The following is an 18,996-nucleotide window of genomic DNA, read 5'->3' as shown; positions in this document are numbered from 1 at the left end:
CACCCCTGCCATAGACGGTCCGTGGGGCACATGCGCAGTAGCGCAATCCCACGGACACAGGGACTGGACACAGAGACACTTCAACTTTATTATATAGGATAGGCATGCCTGTTATCCATGGGACCTGAAGCAGTGGCGAAACTACTGGGGGAGCAGGGGTTGCAAGTGGGTCAGGGCCCCTCGGCAGCTCGCGCACTGCCAATTTCCGGACGCATCGGCCGTTTTTTGTTGCAGATAATCTAGTACGTAGCGGGCCCGGCGACACATCCCGCAACAGGGCCTGCCCCCCTCCAGTTACGTTACTGACCTGGGGTTTTCCAGATTATTGTTGTTCCATAATTTGGATCTCCATACCTTAAGTATGCTTAAAAATGAATTAAATCCAATATGAGTGTTTTGACTCCAAAAAAGATGATTTAAATCTTAGTTGCATACCATCAAGTGCATACCATGAAGGTATTGTTTCCTCATTACAGAGATAAAGGAAATCTTTTTTTTTATTTAAATTATTTGATTAAAATGATGTCTATGGGAGATGGCTTTCCAAAAGCGAATCCCATACCTGTACAAGTTTGTGGAAATAATTTTACTGCTACCCTAGGGGTTTATGAAGATTCTGTGGCCAAATCCGATATATCAAGACAAGGAGTCAGAATGGAGGACGTTTGGCTTAAGAGTGTGTTATTTATAAATCCGTGCCTGACTAATGCAAAAACCTAGCATTCAAGTATAAAAGAAGGAAAAGGAACTCCAGCAGTGTTACTGCAAACAACCTTTTATTCTGGGTAGTGGTAAACACAACATGTTTCGGGTTCAATACCCTTTATCAAGTGCGTGCCTATGCAATTACTGCTTGACCTTCAGAGCTGTCAATATATAGAGAATAAAGTACTCCCTATTGTATACATATAAGGAGTTCCATGACCTTATAAAAACACAAGTGCTCACCCTTTATAAGGATATAATTTACAAGATATTTATGGCTTTTGTGTATTATAAGGATATAATCTACAGTCTGGTCATTTCCCTATGGGACCAGACTGTAAATTATATCCTTATAAACGGCGCGTTCTGGCGTCAGAACGCGCCGTTTATAACTTAATGAGTCAGCAGTGGTCACTGACGCACGCTACCTGCAGCTTTTCTTCCTGCCTGTCCACTTCACTTATCACTTCCTCCATCACGTGGTGTGCTCACTCGTGCCTGCTATTACAGTCTAGCTGACTTTTTTCCACTCTCCCACCCTCTGCCGTTTCCTCCCTCAGCATCCGTCTCCCTCTTCTGAACCCCCGTCCACCTCTGATCTCGCTCAGTATGCGTCTCTCTCCCTCTTCCGCTCCCCCTCCAACCACTCCCTCTGCCCCTCCCACACCCTGTCACTCTTCGGTCGATTGTTACTTCTGCCGATACCACCCTCCAGCTAACAAACTTCAGACTTGCTCGTCTACGTCTATCTCCCTCTTCTGTTCCCCAAGCCCCCTCCTTCTCCGGTCACAGTCCTTCTGCCTCTCTCACATCCTGACACTATTCGCTCTTGTTACTTCTGCCGCTCCCACCCCCTCCCACTATCAAACTTCCCCTCCTTCCCTTGCCTTCAGCCATCTTTGATGCAGTGGAAACGTCACACAGAGCGGGCTACTTTAAAATAACCTGCAGAAAGCATAATACAGGTACCTAGCCCCTTTCAAAGCGCTGCAGGGAAAGATAAAAATAAACAAAAAGAGACACCAGAAAAATAGACTAGTTGGCATTATGGCATTATGTAAAAAGCAAACACAGAAATCTTCAGGAAGTAAAAGCTGAACTCAGAAACTTTAGATTATAATGGATGATGTACCCCCTACTTAATATTTATAAAGATATAAATATTCACCTCGGAGTTATGTGACCTGTATAAAAGCACTCGGCCTGCGGCCTCGTGCTTTTATATGGTCACAAAACTCCTCGGTAACATAATATCTTTATAAATTACAGTAGGGGGTACATTATCCACTATATAATACACAAAAGCCATGAATATCTTGTAAATTATATCCTTATAAACGGTGAGTTCTGATGTCATCAGTTATAAATGGTGAGTTCTGATGTCATTTCTGTCACATGACTCATTGAGGGGGTACTTTATTCACTATATAATGTACAAGATATTTATGGCTCTTGTGTATTATATTCATATATCCTCCTACAAATACAGTATACATGTACAGTATGCTTATCAGTATGAGTATGTTTTAAAATAAACAATAAAAGTGCACCTTTACAAAAAAAAAGGGGGGTTTGTATTTCATTGCTGGTACAAACCTAACACCACCGTTTTACCATATAAAGGGAGTGTGATTAATTTAATAGTTTAATTCTAATCAGGCCTTGTCTTCACTAGAAATTAGAGACTTTTTGTAAATAAGATAAAAAGATATTTAAAAACAAAAAAAATGCTGGAAAGAACTTTGTAAAGTGCAACTAGAGATTACATATTAGGCAAAAAAGGAGACAGGTCTGTCAGAATTACAAGGAGGAATAGGTTAGGTTAGGCAAATGTAAGGTGGCTGCTAGTGATGAGTGTAATTTTTTGCCAGGATTCTTCACAAAACAACTCACCCATAGATTCTAATGTATTGTAAAGAAGTCACACGGTTTGGGAAAAGTTGCTGCAAAAAAAGCCTGTAGATTTCAATGCATTTTGCACACTTCTACCGTTTCGCAAGTTTTTCAGTGCAGCAGAATGGAACAGATTTGCCGATCACTCGTGGCTGCTAGTTTTGCTTCCCTCCTAGTTTAGTAGTAGTGATGAGCAAATTTTATGCCAGCGATTGATTCACAGCTAAATTCCGAATTTTGCCAACAGTTATTGTTTTCACGAAACTGCAGCAAAAATTTGCCACAACAAAAATGTCGCTGAGATGGCCATAAGTAAAATGCCCATTGACTTTAATGCATTTGGAAAAAATTGCAGAGACAAAAAAGTTGCCACTTTAATTCATTAGTATCAGTTGTCACACATGTAAAAAATTGTTGATGCCCATTGACTCCAAGACTCATGCAAGATGAGTCATAGAATTAGGGAATTTGAGTCAATAGTGTAAACTGATGTCAGGAGCCTACATGCCAAACAATGTGTTTCCCTGATTCTGGGCTGGGCATGAGGTAGAACCACTAGGCAGAACAAATTATGGACAAAGAACAAACAGTCATTGCACACATTGGCAGCCATGACTAGTAGAAGGATAAAGTCTCAGAGAACAATTTCTGAAAAACTAAGTGAAAATCTCTAGGCAAAGATTTTCTTGGTTTATTTCATAGAGATATTACCCATGCCAGTGTAGGGAAAGAGAAATCACATGACTTTTCGTCACAAAACAAGGAAGTAAAAAAAAAATTCCACATTTTCCTTCCCTGCCTTGAATTTGCACATGCAAATTAGAATTCAGAATCAGTTCTGTATATTTCACAAAGGATTCAGGGATTTGGACGAATCCCAAATAGTGGATATGGTGCATCCCTAAAAAGAAGATAATATAATTATTGTATACATGAAAGTTGATTTCTGTTGGGTTTGTTGTGAGAACAAAGGGATCTAGGAGAAGGTGAATTTTTAAACAATATTTGAAATTGTACCCAATACACAATGTTCAAGGCATGTTGATTAACCCTTTCCCAGCCAAGTGTATATATAACCCATATTAAGATCACAATGACCTTGAATATTATGCTTGTTCAAGATATAATCCAAGGCACTCTTAAAGGCATTTATAGAATCTACCATCACAAAATGACCTGCATGGGAGCTTGCAGAATATTTTCCATGGAAGGGCAAAGTCATCATGCAAAACATCCTGCCTTTCTAAGACTAAGCCTGTATACAATAACTTTGTAGGAACTTTGTAGGAAATCAATTTTTTGGCAAAGCCCATGAAGTTGCTCATACTAACTTAAATAATTGAATAATGAGGGGGGGATGTATTAATCATGATAATCTGCCACACACAGCACTGCAAAAAAATTGTTGGTTACATGCACCACTACCAAAACATATGTAAGAAATGCCAGTATAATTACTACAGAATATGGAAAAAAGGCACATAAACCCCAGACAAGCCAGTATAACTAAATAAAATAGATAATGGGCATTTTAATCCCAGACATGCCATTATAATTATTACAGAAAAAACAACCTGCAAATTAACCTGACATGCCGGTATAATTGGTACAGAAAATGGATAATCAGCATATTAACCAAAACATGCCAGTTTAATTGCTACAGATAATCGATAATTAGTATGCCATTCCAGTATAATTACTACAGGAATGGATAATCTGCATATTAACCCCAGCTGTGCCAGTATAATCACTGTAGAAATGACCAATGAGTACTCCTTTAACCCCAGACAACCAATGAGCACTCCATCAAAAAATGAAAGTGTTTTAAAGTAATTAAAATATCATGTGATGTTGCCCTGCACTGTTAAAACTGACCTGTTTGTTTCAGAAACACTACCATAGTTCATATAAATAAGCTACTGTGTAGCAATGGCGAAATGAAAAAAGGCTATATGGCACAGGTTAAATAGTGGATAACAGATAACACCATTATGTTCTACAGAGTTTATCTGCTATCTGCTGTGTAACTTGAACCTTTTCTCCTTTGAATGGCTACCCCATTGCTACACAGCAGCATATTTATATAAAAAAAAGCAGTGTTTCTTAAACCACACATTAGGGCCTTATCTTAAGCAAAGTAACACAAACTTTAACAGATACAAACTTGCAAGCTCAATATACATAATTTTGCAACTCAATATTCTCATTATTACTGTACAAATTATGACCACAGCTTTATTCCTTAAAGGGGTTGTTAAGTGTAAACATAAAAACTAGTTAAATAGATAGACTGTACAAAATAAAACATGTTTCTAATTCCCTCCCACTTCAGATGACTTAATTCTACTATATACTGTATATATCATGACCTGGATAAATGAGAAACTTCATAGACATGTTTCTAATATAGTTAGTTAGCCACTGACTAGTCAGTTAGTCAGGGACTTTAAGGGGGACACATGGGACATAACTGTTCAATGAGTTAGCTTTTAATCCTTATCATGCAGGTCAGATTCAAAAGCAAACAGGTATGACCCATGTGCCCCCCCCTCAAGTCACTGATTGGTTACTGCCTGGTAAAGTTGCTTAGAATTGGCCATTCTATCACAAACTAAAAGTTAAAGGTAAACCACCCTTTTAAGAAAATGAAAAGCTAGGACAATATGTATTTTAATGACTATTCAGAAGCAGACTTTAATAATATATGGCATTCGTTATAGTTTTGACAAGACATATAGTACTGTAAAATAAAAGGACTGAGGTGAATCTCAATGTCCACTATAGTTAGTGAAGTTATGTTCAAATATGCTAATTCATTCAAGTTAAAGAGGATGCTGGGAAACATGGATGTGGTGTGAGTAAATAAAAATATGGATTTGATAAAATGGTCCATTCCTCAAAACTGTCATGATATAATTTTTTTTTTGAAATGATGTACTGTAGCATGATTAACCTTTGAAATTTAAAGTCAAAGAAAGGAACAATGTGACCTTTAGTACATAATGATCCTTAAAGAAATGTGTAATATTGTATTGAGACAATCTAGCCCAGTGATCCCCAACCAGTAGCTCGTGAGCAACATGTTGCTCTCCAACCCCTTGGATGTTGCTCCCAGTGGCCTCAAAGCAGGTGCTTATTTTTGAATTCCAGGCTTGGTGGCAAGTTTTGGTTGTATAAAAACCAGGTGCACTACCAAACAGAGTCTCAGTGTAGGCTGACAATCCACATAGGGGCTACCAAATGGCGAATCACAGACCTTATTTGCCACCTCAAGAACATCTTTCATGCTTGTGTTGCTCCCCAGCTGCTTTTTCTTCTGAATGTTGCTCATGGGTTCAAAAGGTTGGGGATCCCTGATCTAGCCTGTAAAATAAAATGATGTGCCTATTTAAATAAAGTCAAGGTTAAAGCCAGAAGTAAAGCGACCTTTAAAGCCAAATGACGAATTGTATCCATTTTCAGTAAACCTAATCTGATTGATGCAATAAGGTGTCCTCTTACCCATGATTCACATTTGCTATTTTTTGGGAACACTTTAAAAATGCTTTTTTTTAGCTAATTGTGTTTGCTTTCATTTCTGAAAACTATTTGGTCCATTCTCTAATGTTATTATAATTTAACAATCCCTAATTGACCAATATGTAATTAAGTATGTGTATGTAATTAAATAATTTGCCCATTATAATGTATTTTGCTGGAACTGGTATAATTAATACAGCCAGCATACTTGTGTTACAAATAAAATATTTGAGATAAACACATTGGCACTGGTAAAACTGCTGTGTTTGCTTAAGAAACACTACTATTGTTTATATAAATTAGCTGCTGTGTAGCAATGGAGGCAGCCATTCAAAGGAGAAAAGGCTCAGATTACACAGCAGGTAGCAGATAAACTCTGTTTGTCTAATGGTGTTATCTATTATCCATTAGTTAACCTGTGCCATATAGCCGTTTTTCAATTTCCGCCATTGCTACACAGCAGCTTGTTTATATGAACTATAGTAGTGTTTCTGTAGTAAACACATCAGTTTTACCAGTGCAGGGCAACAGTACATGATATTTTCATTACTTTAAAACACTTTAATTTTTTGGTGTTACTGTTCCTTTAACAAAAAGTCAGCTTGTCTAGGTGCAGGGACAAGGTGCAGGTATCATTCCATAAAATGTATCAAAATACCTCACTCAAGAGATCTGTGATAATAATTATTGTGATTTTCCCTCAAGTGTTTTGATCATTACATTGTGGTCTTCCCAATGTAATAATCAAAATGTTAGCTACTTTTTGCACAATAAACCAACACTTCTCCTGTTGAGTGCAGTACTTGGCTTCTTTGTTGACACTTGGGGGCAAATTCATCAAGGGTCGAACATCGAGGGTTAATTAACCCTCGATATTCGACTGGGAATGAAAATCCTTCGACTTCGAATATCGAAGTCGAAGGATTTTGCGCAAATACTTCGATCGAAGTAATAATCGTTCAATTGAACGATTAAATCCTTCAAATCGAACAATCCGAAGGATTTTAATCCAACGATCGAAGGATTATCCTTCGACCAAAAAAATTTAGCCAAGCCTATGGGGACCTTCCCCATAGGGTAACATTGGGTTCAGTAGCTTTTAGGTGGCGAATTAGGGAGTCAAAGTTTTTCTTAAAGAGACTAAAGTTTTTTCTTAAACTTTGACTATCGACTGGTCGAATAGTCAAAGGTCGAAGTAGCCCATTCGATGGTCGAAGTAGCCAAAAAAACACTTCGAAATTCGAAGTATTTTTTCTTCTATTCCTTCACTTGAAGTTAATGAATTGGCCCCTTGATTTCTGTCATATTTCATATTTGCCATTTCCCCACTTAACTTCCATGCAGGTTTAAGATAGCATGATTTTATTTTCTTGGGAATAGTGCGTTTTATGTATTTTTTAAATTAGAGAAAATGTGGCTATTGTGATTATTCATGTTACTTGAAAATGCAAGGAAATAGTGGAGAAGGAGAACAACAATTTAATAAAAACTGCACAATACTTGATAAATGTGCCCCTTATATTATGAATAATAGGATTAATTATAACCTTACTGCTGTCACTGAGGATCAGTAATTTGTATAATAATAAAGGCTGTAAATACTCCAAGGTGCAAAGTAGACAATGTTGTATAAATACTGCAACAGATAGACAACTTGTGTTTTCACATAGTCCTATTTTTCTATCTGCCTTTCTATACTGTTAGCTTACTTCTTTTTAGCTCTTGTCTTTGTTTTATTAACCAATGCAACAAGTGAAGCTGATACACTATTTAAATAAAATACATAAAGCAGAAAATATTTAGGTCTGTGCTAAAGACTTCACTTTCTCATTGCTTTTGAGTTTTTCCCCTTTGATTTTTATCACTTACTTCCCTCTTCTCTCTAAAGCTGCCCATAGACACAAAGATCTGATCGTATGAATCGAGGATTCATACGATTTTTGGACCGTGTGTAGAGTCCCGTAATTTTTCATCCGGCGGAGATCGGTCGTTTGGTCAATCAGACAGGTTAAAAGATTTGTCGGCTGTGGGTAATATCTGTGCATGTATTGCCGATCATACGATTTTCAGAGGGAGACTGTCACTAGCTTTTGTCGGACTTAACTTTCGTACGATTGCTGTCAGGGGCAGAACATCGGCTGATCTGTTCTTTTGTACTTTATTTAATCTGAATGGTTAGTGGCAGGTCGGGAGATGGGGAAGTCCAATCGAACGTTGATTCGTACAATCGGGTCTTTGCGTATGTTGCCAGCTTAAGCTTTGTTTTTGATAAATGCCTCTCTGTTCCAGTTGCTAAACTCCTCATTGAGATAATACATATTGTTCCTTTTGCCTCTCTCTTCGTCCCTGTTTCCTATGAAACAGAGTGTAAACTCATCTCCAAATGGCTGTGTTTGAAAAACCACCTAATGATTTCAGGATCCATACGAGTCAGATCAGTTTGAAGAGCAAAGCAATTAAAATATTTATACATCACTAATTGTCAACACCTTTCAAATCATTAAGGAAAGTATACATCAACTCTTCATGCCTGCAACATTGGGGGGGAGTCTGTTCAGAGAGATGTTTAATGACAGAATAGCATTACTAATTGCTGAATTATAGAATTGTAGGAAATATTCTGAATAATACACAAGCCAAAAAAAATCCCCTAATGTTAAGTTAGATACACACTGAAGCACAGTCTATTGGGCACAGTGCTTACTATAGAACATATTTAGCTGTTTACCCGATATGATGAAACCCTTCATAGCAGCAATTCTAAAAATGAGTAAACAGCATTTTGAGATTTCTATATATACAACACAAAAGAAAACATGTAGGGACCCATAGAGTTAAATGTGTCTCTATGGCTTTAAGTCCATAACTTCCTGATCTTCCTAGTTACTGGGCAGATGCTCATGTATCTAGTTTAAGTATTTGCATATCACAATTATTGGCCAAGAGGCACCGTGACCACTTCCTGCCTCACTTTGGTATAGTGCTGGGAAAGGAGTGGCACTTCCTCTTCGCCTTCCACCTGAGGAACGGGGTGGATGTGTGCTCTGAGCCTGGGCATGGGTCCAGTAAAGTTGGGGTATAGAGCCCTGTGAATGAGGCATTAGATAGTGGCAGATGTAGCTCCTGTAATAGTACACTCTAGGAGTGTAAGTCAGTTAGGGTTGAGATAAAAAGAGCAGTTCTGAGCTCCAACATAGGAGTGGCAGTTTGGAGGTATCTCTCCCAGACCATATTGCCTGTAGTGTAGGGATCCCAGTGGAGAGGGAATCAGGATAGAGGATTTCCCTGAGGAGATCCAGACCACGACAGGGATATATTGCAGAGGTGAAGTGAGATTCCTGCCAAGTCTGTCCCAGGAGAGTGTCAGCCTGTGTTACACTCTGCATGTGATGTGCCTGTACCACTTGCCTCTGAACCACTGTGATGTGAGTAAGCCCCGTGGATGTTCAATAAACCCTTTTTGTTCTGTTTTACTGCAAGAACCTCCTGATGCCCATTCTTTTCCTGTTTTATTGCACAGTAGCCTGTGGGAGTTGTAGTTATACTACACCACACTTTTAATCTTCCATGTAGCGAAGGCCCTAGCCTGAAGTGTTAGAGTCACATGTAACACGTGCCTGAATGCACTAGCTGGTAATTAACCCTGTTGGCCCATAAAGCTCAAGATAGCATTACATTTTGGCGCCCAACGTGGGGCGTGATCTCTTAAAGGCTGAGCTACCGTTGCTTTAAGTTTTTGTGACAGGCTGCCGGACCTGATAGGCAAAAGGGCAGTCCTGCACGTATATGTGGTCATGGGTTCGGGCTTGGAGGTTCATTCCCGAGTACCCGTGCTGGTCAGCATCTGTGTCAACCAGCAAGTGCGCAAGATTTTCGCGTCACCATTTTTTGGGCGCCATAAGCATTTTTGTGCTCTTGGCGAAAGGCAGGTCCTGATGTTTGTCATCACCACCATTTTGTGGGAGAGACTAGCGGAGTTGGATGCATATGCTTCTGTGCCTGTTTCAGATGTGCTTGTACCTTCAGCTGCTGCAAAGAAGGGAGTGTAGCACTGTTTCTCTCCATGTGTCGCACTCTACTGGGTTATGCCTGCACCCAGATCAACATGTGTGGATGGCAGTTTTACCCCGCAGCTGCAGGTGCACGAGACTTTATTTTTCAGCCATGTGACACCATGCCCATATCCAAGATGGATGATGTCGGTGGGATGGATGGCCAGATTCGGAGGTCCTGCAGGGGATAGCTCCAGAGTAGTGTGCGCCCGGTACTGGATCTGATTAATGGGAAGTACCGGTGGAGCTGGAATACGTGGACACTAGGGCCAAGTTTAGTTCACAACAGTGAAACCCCAGGAAGAGGGAACCTAGTGTGCCAGCAAGTCTAATTCAGATCCTGGAGAGTAAAGGACTGGATCCCACTTACTCCTACATGTATAATCCCACTCACCCATACATGTATAATCCCATTCAAACGTGTAATCCAACTCACTCCTACATGTATAATCCCAATCAAACATGTAATCCCCACACTCATACACATTGAGTGGGATTATACATGTACTCACCCATAAATGTAATCCCTTTCACTCATACAAGTATAATCCCACACATACCTGTAATCCCACTCACTCATTAGCCATATCTTCACCATCTAAAACACATAATTTGTACTGCATATACCCTTCCATTTTCCCAAAACAAATAGCACCTTTCACCCAGTGACATTTTTTTTCTCTGACCCATAATCAGTAACATTGAGATATGTATGATGTAAAGTTCAAGCAATGCAGAATTCAGGTTTACACAGGCACAACATACTTTGATAAAAAGTTCTGAAATAACACAGCACTATTTGTAACAGGAAGTGTGGGAGTAAAATACAGAACTTTGACCATTCATTGGCTCATGTGACCTAACATGTATGTGTGCCCTTGGTTTGTTTGCACCGTAAATTGTCTGATCCCAGGGGGCAGCCCTTAGTACTTTAAATGGCAATTTTCTATTTAGGATTACCCAATGGCACACACTACTAAAGAAGTACGTTTTTACCAAAATGGTTTATTTAAATGAAACAGGGTCTCACGCAAGATGTTTAATGTGATATTTTTTTTTAGAGACCTACATTGTTTGGGGGTATAGTTTTCATTTAAGTAATTGCAAAGGGGACAATATCCAATGTGTCTACACTGACATTCCTGCCTCCAGTAGTTTGTCATATACATAGTAACTACCCAGTAGCAAAAAAACAAAACAGAGGAATATTAAAAACAGTAGTATGTAAGCATAAAACAAAGGCTTAAATTCACAAATATGATATTAAAACAATATAGTTTGCTTTCACTATGACATGAAATGATAATATCAGGGAAGGCCAAGTGAGATAAACGTGCTGTGATTACATGGGTATTAGTACAGTAAGAATTTGTACATGTGCTAAATAGATATAAACTCTTTCTTGATACTATGCATCATATATACCACCACAAACACTTTTAGGATTCATAAATCTCACTGTATAAACAATGATACCAAATGTTTTAAGATGAAACATGCTTTGATATAATCTATGAAAACATATATCAGTAAGGCATCAAAAAGTTTGTTTTATGGTTCATTTTTGTTTTTTTCTTTAACCACAAGGCTGTGACCCCGGTTCCTAGCAAGGAACTTCCTCTGTTTCATTAATAGAGATAAGAATCTGTCCTTATAAAGAGCAAGATTCACCTTTTTTAATTTAAAAGTTTGTAACTTGTTCACCTTGACTACTGTTGTTTTGTTTATTTATCAATTAAATGATTGCATGGTATTTCTTTCAAAGTGTGGAACAAAAATGATCTTTTATCCTTTTTATTTTTGTGTTTGCCATGTCCCTGTTACAAAATATTTGCAACTGTGAAACAGAGTGAATACTGTAAATCTTAGGTCATGAAGATGTAATATGTCTGCTATAAAGAAAGGCTGGCCAAGCTGTTATTCTTTACATTGGAGAAGACATGATTGAGGGATGTGAAATTGCAAAAAAAGGCTGCAACTTAGCATATTTTTGCAATTTATCTACTGAATAGGGCATTGTGCAATTGCCCACAGGCCTCTGCTCTCCGCTTCAAAGCACAAAGACATCTGTGTTATGCAGTGCCAAGAGAGGCGCGTAGACACTCCACACAAACAGCAGCGACTTCCATTAGTGTAAGTGTTGCGTATATAAGTACTATGGGAAACACTCTTATGCCCCCTAGCACTTTAGCACTTGCACACCCAGGGTTTGTAAATTACCCCTTAGTGTTTTCCTCGAGAAGTTCCATGGACTTAAAGGATAACTATCACAAATATGAAAATGTAATATCAGCTACATCTCATGAAAATAAAATCTCAATATAAATGAAAAATATATAAAATATTGAAAAATTCTGTACCATTTCTGAAATAATCATGTTAATAACTATCCTCTTCTCTGCAGTCTGTCTATTTTCATGCAGCTTTTTGTATGAGTTAGTTATTTTGAAACAGCTAGCTCAAATACATTGTATATGCACAGGGAGCTTACACCAATATATTTGACCATACTGTCAATCAAAGTCTGACTCAGACTCCTGACTGACAGGAGGACAGAGAGCTGAGAGGGAAATGTCAGATTTTTTTAAATTGATAATATGGGGGAAATGACTTATTTGCATGAGACATTAAAATACTTTTCCTAATAATTTGCCCTTTGCTCTCTGTAAAAAAGGGGATGCTCTGTTGAAAGAAAAGAAAGTGGATGGCATGTGTTTTAAGCCAGTTCTGTCCCCGTGTTTTTTACAGTAAAAATTCTCAAGTTGGGGACCAACATTCCCTGAGGACAAATTGTGGTGTGCACAAAGAATTTTTTGTGAGCACACAGTTTTTAAAAAATCCGCATAAAAGTTTAAAATGTGCGCACAAATGTTTTTTGCGCACATAGCCAAGTAGGAATTGTTGAACATTTTTGGGGGACATATTTGATTAGGCTCTAATCTGGTGGGGTCACCACTGCTAAAGTTGGGACACCACAATTGAAGTGACTACTGGCATAATTGAAGGAAAATTCAGTCCTGTAAAACTTAAGTTATGGCATTGATATCAGAGCCCAAATTACAGTCCTAACCAGTGTTGTAAACATAATAGAACACGGTCTGCAGAAAAAATCTCGAGCAACAGGAGGTGCGGGGTCTGTATGACTGGGGCGGTGGGGGGGAGGGGGGCAGGAGAGGGCTGCATGAGTGCATGCGGCTAATCCAGGCCCCCTGATGACCGTAGTTATGCCACTGGTCCCAAAATCTATCTTTTAACTTTACCACCTGTTATTCTCAATTCCCCTTTTTGAATCTCAAGCCTAACTCACATATGTTACGTTTTCCTGATCCATGCTTTCCCAACCCTTATGGCAGAGAATTGATAACTATGATGATGATGCTTTATAAAGACAAGATAATTAAAAAAAAACTACTTCACATCTACAGTAACATATTAACATAGTAAGTTAGGTTGAAAAAAGACACACGTCCATCAAGTTCAACCTTAATTCTGTATATAGCCTGCCTAACTGCTAGTTGATCCAGAGGAAGGCAAAAAAAACCCTGTTTGAAGCCTCTCAGAGGGGGGAAAAATTCCTTCCTGTCTCCAAAATTGCAATCGGACCAGTCCCTGGTTCAACTTATACTATAAACTATCTTCCATAACCTTGTATTCCCTCACTTGCTAAAAAGTCGTCCAACCCTTTTTAAAGCTATCTAATTTATCAGCCAGTACGACTGATTCAGGGAGAGAATTCCACATTTGTAAAAACCCCCTTCCAAATATTTCGACGGATCCTCCTTTCTTCTCTTCAGAATGGGTGCCCTCTAGTAAGCTGGAAGGACCTACTGGTAAATAAAGCATTATACAATTTAGTGTAGTATCCCCTTATATATTTATACATAGTTTTCATATCCCCTCTTAATCGCCTCTTCTCCAGCGTTAAACACCCCAACTTGACCAGTCTTTCCTCAAAGCTAAGATTTTCCATACCTTTAACCAGCTTTTTTGCACCTGTCTGGACCCCTCTCTAATTCAATAATGTCCTGTTTGAGCACTGGACACCAAAACTGTATGGCATATTCTACCGTAGATGGGGTCTTACCAGTGCTCTGCACAGTGGAAGAATAACTCCCTCCTCCCGTGAATCTATTGCCCCTTTAAATTAATACAGCTCAAGACCTTATTTGCCCTTAAGGCTGCTGTGAGCATAATCCGCGAGACGGTCTGTATAATTTCATTTATATGAGGGCTACAGAACCGTTACAAGAAGCGGTGGCATTTGCGAACATTTGGGTTACCCTTGGAAACATATGCGGTGACACTTTCACTTTGACGGCTTAATCGCCAGTGTTCATTGGAGGCGATTCAACCCTCTCTCCCGGCCTTAAAAGCCCCAGCACGTCTAGTAAGCATCAACCCTCGGATTGGAGTCATCCAATTACTGACCCTCAAACACCAGAGACTCTGGGGTTTCAAACCCCCCCCCCTTCTTGCCAATCCGTTTCATATTATATGAAGTAGGGGAATATTGACATGCTGTCCACCATATAACTTTGGAAATTTTTCCTTTAGGATCAAGATGGACTTATTCAACTGAATCCTATTGAATTATTGCACTTTAAAACGTACATGTACAATCTTGTTCCCAAACCATTTGCATGCTAATTTTCCCTTTGTTGGTTAACAAAACCAGCTTTTGGGTTTGTCCTCTTAGAAGGGATCCCTTCATTTCCACATGCAGCGCTGCTCATTATTTTAAACGTTTTTAATTTCACTGGTTTCAATATGGCATGGTGGTGAATAAAAATTGCCTTTTACTTTATTTTGCTACTTATTATTATTATTTTGTTTTCAATAACATATTCTTTCAGGCCCATGTAGTGTGGGGATAAGTCCCTTTGGTTCTTTCTTTCTTGGTTTATATATTGTCAATTTAGTGGACACCCCAACACCTGAAGTCTGTTATTATCTCATTAAGCCCCATCTGAGTCTTTTTTTGCATATGTTCAGTTTTCTTCATGCTACGTCAACTTTTACACACAGTCACAGACACACAATCCTTAAGGCAGGGATCCCCAAACTTTTGAACCTATGAGCAACATTCAGAAGAAAAAGTAGTTGGGGAGCAACACAAGCATTGGAAAATGTTCTTGGGGTGCCAAATGAGTGATGTGATTGGCCATTTGGTAGCCCTTATATAGATTGTTAACCTACATTGAGGCTCTGTTTAGCAGTGCACATGTTTTTTATGCAACCAAAACTTGCCTCCAAGCCTGGAATTCAAAAATAAGTTCCTGTTTTGAGGCCACTGGAAGCATCATACAAGGGGTTGCTCACAAGCTACTGGTTGGGGATCACTGCCTTAAGGCATGGTTTTATGTAAATCCATTACATTCCACAATAACACATTTATCTAATATTTGCAGCTTGAGGCGTACCAGTATGAGAAAGTGTAAGACTAATATTGTGCTTTACAATTACAGAACTTATACTGTTTACCTTCCCTATTTCTGTAGTCGGTTCTGCATATTGTAGTAGCCTGTTTGGGCATTTTTCAAAACACTGTTCTACTTTGAGCAAGTTTTTTGAAGTGGCAAATTCAATTATCTTTGAAAGAATATCCAGACATGTGACCATAAAACTAGTAGCAGATAATACATTTAGCTACCCATGTGTACGGCCACAGGGACCTGTGATCACCTCGTAAGCACATCCATAGACTGATGACGATTTTGAACAATATTTTACAAGTGTCTAGGTTTATATCTGTATTAATACAAATAGAAAATCAGAAGGATTTACTCTTTTGGTATTACACATGGACCAATAATCTGGAATAGTCAGGAATGGCTGGCTGGCAATATTGGCCCATGTAAAGACATTTTAGGGCTAGCTCTTTTTGCAGAAACTGCAATCATCCTATATGTCACGTGTAAACAGAGTGGCCTTCCAGTGCGATTTGATTTGCTGGATGACTGACTCTATGGTGTGAAAAATTACACTGATGTTTCCAGAGCACACAACTTGCGACTCAATAAGTTAATTTTGCAGTTTTGGATTGTAAATAAAGCATTTTTATCAAATAACCGACCAGCATTTTAATTTTCAAATGAATAAACTAGAGCAGGACCCTTTTCTCAAAACACGGTTACCCCCAACAATTTTAATATATTATCAGCACTTACTTCTCTTCTCTGTTTCATTCTTCTCATCTTCTCTTTCCTGACTGACATGGTTTTTGTATTCAACAACTTGGGCACCTCTCTCATGACAACATGGTATATCCTCTTCTTCGCAGTCATAGTCATCCAGAATAGGGGTTTCCCTTATAGGCATTCCCAAGACTGAGTTGTGGGACTGTAATCGGGATCCATGAAATTCTCGTGAAGGGGGTCCCAAAAGTACAGATGGTATGTAGTGGATCTCATGAGTCGCCTCTGTGCTGGCACTCTTTTGTGGAATCCTCCGCCTTTTGTGCCACCGCCGTTGAGCATATAAGGCAACAGAGAATATGAGAAGAAGCATCAACAGTGCAATGAGTCCTCCCTGCAAATAATATATACATAATTTATATTATAGTTGCAGAAAGAATGGTACAAGGTACATACAATAGTACTACTGCTAAATAATTTCATTTATGTTTCCACCTTAAAATCTTCTTTGGCATCTTGTAGGTATGAAGTAATAAGCAATGGTGAACTTTAAGGTTATTTTTTTTGTGGATAGTTATATAGTTACATAGTTAAATTGGGTTGAAAAAAGACAAAGTCCATCAAGTTCAACCCCTCCAAATGAAAACCCAGCATCCATACACACACCCCTCCCTACTTTTTATTCAATTCTATATACCGTTACCTATACTAACTATAGAGCTTAGTATCACAATAGCCTTTGATATTATGTCTGTCCAAAAAAATCATCCAAGCCATTCTTAAAGGCATTAACTGAATCAGCCATCACAACATCACCCGGCAGTGCATTCCACAACCTCACTGTCCTGACTGTGAAGAACAACCTACGTTGCTTCAAATGAAAGTTCTTTTTTTCTAGTCTAAAGGGGTGGCCTCTGGTACAGTGATCCACTTTATGGGTAAAAAGGTCCCCTGCCATTTGTCTATAATGTCCTCTAATGTACTTGTAAAGTGTGATCATGTCCCCTCGCAAGCGCCTTTTTTCCAGAGAAAACAACCCCAACCTTGACAGTCTACCCTCATAATTTAAGTCTTCCATCCCTCTAACCAATTTAGTTGCACATCTCTTCACTCTCTCCAGCTCATTTATATCCCTCTTAAGGACTGGTGTCCAAAAGTGCACTGCATACTCCAGATGAGGCCTTACCAGGGACCTATATAGAGGCATAATTATGTTTTCATCCCTTGAGTTAATGCCCTTTTTTATGCAAGACAGAACTTTATTTGCTTTAGTAGCCACAGAATGACACTGCCCAGAATTAGACAACGTGTTATCTACAAAGACCCCTAGATCCTTCTCATTTAAGGAAACTCCCAACACACTGCCATTTAGTGTATAACTTGCATTTATATTATTTTTGCCAAAGTGCATTACCTTGCATTTATCAACATTGAACCTCATTTTCCAGTTTGCTGCCCAGTTTTACAATTTAGGCAAATCACTCTGCAAAGTGGCAGCATCCTGCATGGAACCTATAGTTCTGCACAATTTAGTATCATCTGCAAAAATAGAAACAGTACTTTCAATGCCCACCTCCAGGTCATTAATAAACAAGTTGAAAAGCAAGGGACCTAGTACAGAGCCCTGCGGTACTCCACTAACAACACTGGTCCAATTACCACCACTCTTTGTAGTCTATCTTTTAGCCAGTTCTCTATCCAGGTACAAATACTATGTTCCAGGCCAACATTCCTTAATTTAACCAGTAACCTTTTGTGTGGCACTGTATCAAATGCTTTAGCAAAGTCTAAGGGGCAGATGTATCAAGGGTCGAATTTCGAGGGGTTAAATCCCTCGAAATTCGACTGGGAAATAGAATCGAATAGGCAATTCGGGCAAATTTACGCGCTGGCGAATAGTCGAATGGGCGAATATTCGCCCGGCAAATAGTCGCACGATTGAATATTCGATCGAAGGATTTTCATTAGATCAAATGATCGATCGAATGCCTTTTTATTCGATCAAAAACTTAGAAAAAAAGCCTATGGGACTTTCCCTTAGGCTTTTAAAGCAATTCGGTAGGTTTTAGGTGGCGAAGTAGGCAGTCGAAGTATTTTTAAAAGACACAGTACTCCGACTAACAAATGGGTGAATAGTCGCAGCATTTTTTCGTTCAATCTATTCGAATCAATCTACTCAAGCGAATTTACGCCAATTCGATAGTCGAGGAGCACAAAAAACTACTCGAAATTCGATTTTTTTTTCCCTCTATTCATTCACCTGAGCTTGGTGAATGTGCCCCTCAGTAAATCACATCCACTGCCATACCAGAATCGAGGTCTCTACTTACCTTCTCATAAAAAGAAATTAATGTATTTTTCCAAATTGGTAATTAAAATGCACTAGATGTTGGGATTAGTGACTATATGATCCTGATCTAATATGATGTGAGGATGTATTTTATAGGTATTTTTTCATCTATTTGCATCCACTTCCTATCTTCCATTTAGCAATTCAAACCCTAACAGCAGTGTAAATGCCACTATTATAATTATAAAACGCAGAAGAAAAAAGTAATATTATAAAAAAAAAGAAATTGAACTATGTAAAATAAGAAGAACTTTTATTTATCAAAGAAAGTGCTGCTCCATCCTGTTTTAGAATTTTTCATTCAGTTGGTGGTGTTGGGACAACCTTGAACCGTAAATTCACA

General features: G+C 38.7%; 1 protein-coding gene across 2 annotated transcripts in view; it reads right to left on the bottom strand.

Moving 5' to 3' along the window:
- LOC108698296 (astrotactin-2-like) overlaps positions 1-18,996 on the bottom strand; it is a 1,031,088-nt gene that overhangs the window by 909,124 nt on the left and 102,968 nt on the right. For both annotated transcript variants that reach the window (XM_018229686.2, XM_041572527.1), the window contains exon 3: positions 16,337-16,697. In XM_018229686.2, the coding sequence (XP_018085175.2) occupies positions 16,337-16,697 (361 nt within the window). The remainder of the gene's footprint in view (positions 1-16,336; positions 16,698-18,996) is intronic.

This window comes from Xenopus laevis, chromosome 8L, assembly GCF_017654675.1.
Source record: "Xenopus laevis strain J_2021 chromosome 8L, Xenopus_laevis_v10.1, whole genome shotgun sequence".
Classification (NCBI taxonomy): Eukaryota; Metazoa; Chordata; class Amphibia; order Anura; family Pipidae; genus Xenopus; species Xenopus laevis.
Note: the sequence above shows the minus strand (reverse complement) of the source record. Positions and strands in the feature narration are given on the sequence as shown.